Raw genomic sequence first — 6,002 nt, 5'->3', positions numbered from 1 at the left:
CCTACATCCATACAAAACTCCAATCCGATACAGGAAGTCTTGTACACTAATTACGCAAGCGCCCTTCAATTTCTTTAATTGTTTCGAAATTTGCTTTCCGTATAAGATTATATATTGCCTTAAACTGCTGAAAATATAACATTCATTTTATTATTGCGAAATGCGTCTAGATTTAAACTCAGTAATTACATCAAACGACAGGCGGTCTGGCTTGTGGTGCCAAACTTGTTGTTTATGTAATCAAAACTCGTTAAGTGTTTAGAGTTACTGAGGGTATTTTTCGCATAAACTGGTCGTGTATCTCCATGTACATTACAGACGCAATAGTCGATGTTGTCTCATTGTGGCGGCAACGCGAGGCGAATCCTGTAATGCATTCCTAGGAACGTGTTTTAGCACAATGCGATACAAGGGCCCCAGCGCTTTACTCAATGACCTGCTGCCGGTGTCACTAAACTCTACGTTGCACTTAGATTCTGTATTGTAACTTACTGTAGTGCATTTTTGTATATATACTACGTGTAAGTAGGTCTATCTTTTCATGACAACAAAAGCCTACATATTATACATATTTCTTCTTCTTCTTCTTTTAAATGTTATGGCCCCATCGAAATAATCAATGATTTTGCCAATGTCAAATAAAAATAACTATGTACGGTAGTTTAGTATTATTATAAAAATTATACAAAAAAAATGGCGATTTCGCCAATGTCCTGTGATCCCTATTATATGCAATGCCCTGTGCAGTCTGTCACATTTGATAGAAATGTTGAAAAAATATAAAATGCTTAAAACAGGTTATTTAGTAAAAAAGATCGCATCAAAACTGCGTTGCAACCATTGACTTATGGTTGCAACACGAAATTTAGACATGCAATTCGAAAATCAAAACCTGTTTTTCGGAATACAAAAAAGCTAAGCGAATACACGTCGTCGTTTCTCCCACGTTATTGTTTTGCTATCGGCCATTGTTGCGTGCTTGTGATGTGACGGATATTTTGAACGATGACGTTATTCCGTTATGACAAAGACGATGATCAAACATAGATTCGAAGTACACTAGCAAAATTCTACAACTGAAAGAAGCTGTACATTTTACCTGTAGTCGATTGGAAAAGGAAATATAAAATAAAGACGATTCGAATGAAATGGCATTTCTTGGATATTTTCATTTAATTAGCTATTTATGGCCGTCTGGTCTACCGTTAAACTAATAACTTCGTGGCCGGTCGGTTACCATGGCGGACTGCCATGCAGAAGTCCCGGTTTCGATTCGAGAAATATTTGAATGGCCTACATTTATTTCTCTCGTGAGTTTGGGTGTAATTGTTTTTTATTATTTGTAGTTGTCTATGTGTGTGTCCATGGCATCAGCGATACAGGGTTTCCCTAGTGCGGGGTTATGAGTGTGTGCGTCATTATTAGATATTATTATTAAACACAGGCTTCCCGCTCGGGAATGCATGTTTATAGGTTAATGCGCGGACCACACCGCGAACGAAGCTAAACTACTAACTAAAATATGTCGCCCTTCTGCCGCCCTACAACTGCTTAGTCACTACTTACTGCATATTTTTAACCGACTTAACAAATGGAGAAGGTTGTCAATTAGACTGTTTTTTTTTGTATGTATGTTACGCGATAACTCATTTGCATTTGGCATTTGTGAATCGATTTTGATTATTCTTTTTTGTTGGAAAGAGGGTGCCTCAGTAGTGTTTTCATTTAAATTTGAAGAACATATTCCACCTCTAAGGGTGGCAAACTAGGGGATGAATCCGGTTTCGTGCACTTTACGGTAACCGATTTCAATAAAACTTGACAAATAGATGTAATTCCACGAACTTTTGAGGTCGGTTTTTTAAGTACTTTGTACTGAAATTAAATTAGTTTAGCTTTGCATGCTAACTAAGCTTAGTTGGCATAGTTGGGTGCATGCAACTACGTGACCGTAGCTAAATTAGCTAGCTTCGTCCGCGGTGTGCCCTGCGCTTAATAGTCCCTCTACGGCGGCCCTTGCATTGTGGTTACTGACACTATTATCATTAACTGAACGGGAATCATGGACAAACAAAAAATAGAGGTGTTACCCAAACGTGTTTTTAAATTTTATTAATTACTTATTGAATTTAAAAATATTCCTGCATGTCTTTAACTACAAATTGGATTTTAATTGTATTCACCAAGAAAGGAATCTATGGGACATACGTTCGTAAAAAGATCAGTTGATGGACGAGGTGAAGCTGGTAAGAGCGTGGTATCATTATCAGCGGTATGGAGCTGAGCGGCCAGAGCCGCGTTGTCAGCAAGAGCTGACGCCAGGGCTCGCTCTAAACGTGTTGCACCAGCTCGTTCCGCCTCAAGTGCGGCTCGGCATTCTATCAACGCTTCTTCATTAGGGTCTTTTGTCTTCAAATTTAATGTGCTACTTGAGTTCGTCACACGGCATTGCAAATCCGCTACTAAAGCTCCAAGCTTTGTTGCTTCCGCTGTAAAAAGCACTTAACTATAGATGTACAAATACCATGGGGTAATAAACCATCCGTGGGTTGCAATAGCACATTGTGTATTAAGGATGGTAAATAAGAAATTACTAACGAGAGTCTATTAGAAGCCCGAAACCGAAGGCTGAGGGCTTTAATAACTGATTTTTGTATTTTTTTACTGTCCGTGACACATACAATGTTTCTCATCACTTGTACGAGGAAATGAGTACAATGTTTATTTCTTGTATGAATAAATATGGTTCAGAATACAACAATTATAGATTTTGCAAATCTTTGTTTTTTTTAACGCGAACTAAAATGTTGAAAAACATAACCCTCCTTCTGAAGAAGTCGGGTAAAAAGCAAAGACGTATACAGCCATGATCAATCTTAAAGAAAATTTGCTAAATTTTATACAGAAAATGATTAAAATTAGTTATAACAAATTCTTAATAATAAGTATTTAAGTAGTATGTGTCTGAATTGCAATTAAATTTCTGTTTACATAACATTTTATGCAAATGTTTTAATTTTGAACTTAAGTAACCTCCTTGCTTGAACTTGAACCTGACCTATGTAAAGCATGTCGTGCTACAAATAAAAAAAACTGCTTATTGACCATGGCTGGAATGGGGCAAAATTATTTGGGACCATGCAATTAACCATTAACGAGCAAGTGTGATGAGAAGTACCTTTAGCATTATGTAATTCATGTGTAGCATGCTGCAGTTCAGCGGCCGCCAAGCGTCTCTCGCGCACGAGTGCCGCTGCCGCCAATCGTGCTCGGTTCCTTATTTCCATTCCAGCACTTGCACATTTTTCTACTCTTCGAAGCTCGTCTTCTAAACGAGATGCTTCCCTGTGAATTTATAGATGGCCCTAATTCCCGTTTAAGTTAAACTTACCCAGTTTACTTAGTACAGCCGATGCCCTAAGATATCTGACCTGACATTTATCTACATTTATGTATTGTGATTAAACATTAAATTGGCTTAAAACGTTACGTAAAACGTTATTCACTAACGATGCTATAAGGAAGTCACATCTAAATGAATTTTACGGCTTACAGGTTAAATGTTAAGGTCCTTTAAAACCTTTCTTCACACTGATCTGCTCAGAACCAAGTAGTCTGTTAGTGAGGTATCTTAAGGAATGGATTGTACATTTTTATCGTGATGTTTTCCATTTAGGGAGTCACCAAACTTATTAATACAGAATCGTCTTGATGCGTTAGACACACTTGTCGCATTAAGCCGATTCGCCGTTGACGCGCCAGTTGGTTCTAAGCTGGATGCTGTCGTCGGCATGCGTACGAACGCGATCGGAAATTTGCAGGAAACAGGTTCGTAGCCGACCTGTGTCGAGACATATACGTTTGGGTCAATGATGACCTATTCTTGAAAAGAGGAGAGTTATAAGTTTGAAACCTTTTTAAATGTCTGTCTCTCTTTAGTGCCGTAGCTGTTAACAGCGTTTGTTACGGTTGGACTGATTTTAAAGCGGTTTTTTTTAATTTAAATGGTTATGGCCTAATTTTAATGGTTGGTAGCTATGTTTAATGAACATCGGTTCAGGTTTTCAAAGATCAAAGGCTCTTTTATATCAGTTAGTTTAGGGATCTCAGTCATAAGATGCATATTTCGTTTATTTCCTCTTGTCCGATCGTCTTGAAATTTGGTATACTATTTAAATTCGATGCTCTTACTATAATAAGGTAACCTTGATCTAATGCTGCAACCAGAGGCTGCATATTACCTAACTCCTTAACAACTTACGCTAAGAACTCACGGAGCGATTTTCACCCGCCCCGCCCTGGTCGCGGGACCGCAGTCTCCGTAGAATTTAGATATGTACCTATGTAAAATTTAGTAGCACATTTCGTGTCGTGATTATTGAAATAAATCGCCGTGGCGGCGATCTCGGTTGGAAACCACTCCGTGAGCTCCTTAGCCTTACAGACTTTATTGACACTGTTTTGTGTTAGGCGTTTACTAAATTTTAATGTTTGTAAAGTTTTTTACAAATGTACGTAAAGAACCTTCGAGCTTCGCATACAGCATTTTGTGTTTTCTCTTGTAGCTCTACGTATTGGCGCTGAATTTTCTCTTGCGTACTCTGTAGGGGTCTTAACTTGTGTACTTCCCTTTGCAATTCTTCCCTTTCTGTAGACATTCCAGAACATTTTTCTTCCAGAATTATTCTGTGACGCTCCTGTTTTTGCAAATAAGTGCTTGATATAGGTAAACCTATTTAACGTTTTTATGTTTATTAAAACGAACAGACTGCGAAACAAGTTCGATTTACATGTCACCTTGAATGCTTTTTATATTTATATTGCGATTATTGAACATTGGAGATCATATGTAAATGAAAAGTCTAAGTACCTCCTTCACGGCTATAAGCGAAGATGCTTCTAAATAGCTGTAACTTATTCTATTGTGTACTCGTATCTGTAGCTTATTCAGAGAGGAAGAATCTAAAATGCGAAAGAATACGGCTAGTTCAAACTGCATCTTCGTGGCAGCCAGTTCATCCAGCACTTTGGTGAGTGTTGCTGCAGCTTGTGCAGCGCCAGAAGCGGCGGCAGCGGCGTTGCCGCAGGCTTCGACCTTTAGTCGCAACGCTGCGTCGCGTTCGGCCTCCGCCACCTCCGCCCGTGTTGCTTCGGCTCGCAACGCCTCACGGAGGTGATGCTCGGATGACTGACGAAAAATAATGTACAGCTTACTCAACAGCTTACTCAACTTTACACTTTCGATATCGGACCATTCTTATCATAACTCACATAAATTTATATATGATGTATAAAGCAAAGCTGGCTGTTGTCTGTACAAATACAAAGGTTACGTAACCACGATTTTATATAAATCAAAATTGGTAAGTTCATTAAATTTTTCACACTAATTCTCCGTATAAAATATTTTGTAAGTATTAAATAAAATTCAGTTAACAAATTCAAACCGAAGCCTTGACAATAAGATAGTGTGTAATTAATTCAAAGTTAATGTTGTTTGAGCAGGTTTGTGTGTAAGTATGTCACTTTGAAACAAGAAAGTGAGAATATGTTGTTTTTCCTTACACTTATTGTTTGAAATTCTCGAATGAGTTCCAGACACTGTTGTTCAAAGGTTTCAAACTCCGTTGCAACACCCATTTTAACTTATGGTATAATATAAATACACAAAGTAATAGGTACTCGGATTACACTCTACTTTTTATTAAAATTATAGAAAACGCGGGAAAATATGTACGTTTATTTATTAGGCTTAGGAATCCAATTATTCAGTCAGTCAAAATAAAAACAAATGAGGTAACGGAAAAATATTTATGCAAAGAGTACTCTACAAAATCAAGAGGTCAATCTAATAATGCAAATAAAATTAGAATTTCTAGTTACTGCAGAACCAATTTGCGTAGGTTTAGAATAATTGAGATGTGTCAATTATGTTCACATTTTCACGATGCCAAGAACAAAGGTGCCAGAGGAATATTAAAGCAGGGGGAGAGTTGTTTTGC

The 6,002-nt window shown here is 37.8% G+C and overlaps 1 protein-coding gene across 1 annotated transcript; it reads right to left on the bottom strand.

The window, feature by feature from the left end:
* Positions 1-2,169: 2,169 nt before the first annotated feature.
* LOC113233772 lies at positions 2,170-5,640 on the bottom strand. The gene is made up of 5 exons (XM_026468970.1): positions 5,566-5,640; positions 4,982-5,188; positions 4,525-4,697; positions 3,179-3,345; positions 2,170-2,489 (listed from the first exon to the last, which is right to left on the bottom strand). The coding sequence occupies exons 1-5, from the start codon at positions 5,638-5,640 to the stop codon at positions 2,170-2,172; spliced, it is 942 nt and encodes a 313-aa protein (XP_026324755.1).
* Between the last annotated feature and the right edge of the window lie 362 nt (positions 5,641-6,002).

Source organism: Hyposmocoma kahamanoa, unplaced genomic scaffold, assembly GCF_003589595.1.
Source record: "Hyposmocoma kahamanoa isolate Upper Pololo Valley unplaced genomic scaffold, ASM358959v1 102, whole genome shotgun sequence".
Taxonomy (NCBI): Eukaryota; Metazoa; Arthropoda; class Insecta; order Lepidoptera; family Cosmopterigidae; genus Hyposmocoma; species Hyposmocoma kahamanoa.
The sequence above is the reverse complement of the archived record's forward strand: the minus strand, read 5'-3'. Positions and strand labels throughout refer to the sequence as shown.

What these genes read in the sequence shown, in the direction of transcription:
- LOC113233772 (XM_026468970.1), bottom strand. Translation starts at nt 5,640, where the DNA reads ATGGGTGTTGCAACGGAGTTTGAAACCTTTGAACAACAGTGTCTGGAA. An exon ending in AGATGCAGTTTGAACTAGCC is followed by an intron (nt 4,698 to 4,981) that starts GTATTCTTTCGC and finishes TTGCAAAAACAG; the next exon opens with GAGCGTCACAGAATAATTCT. An exon ending in GCTGTATGCGAAGCTCGAAG is followed by an intron (nt 3,346 to 4,524) that starts GTTCTTTACGTA and finishes ATAAATTCACAG; the next exon opens with GGAAGCATCTCGTTTAGAAG.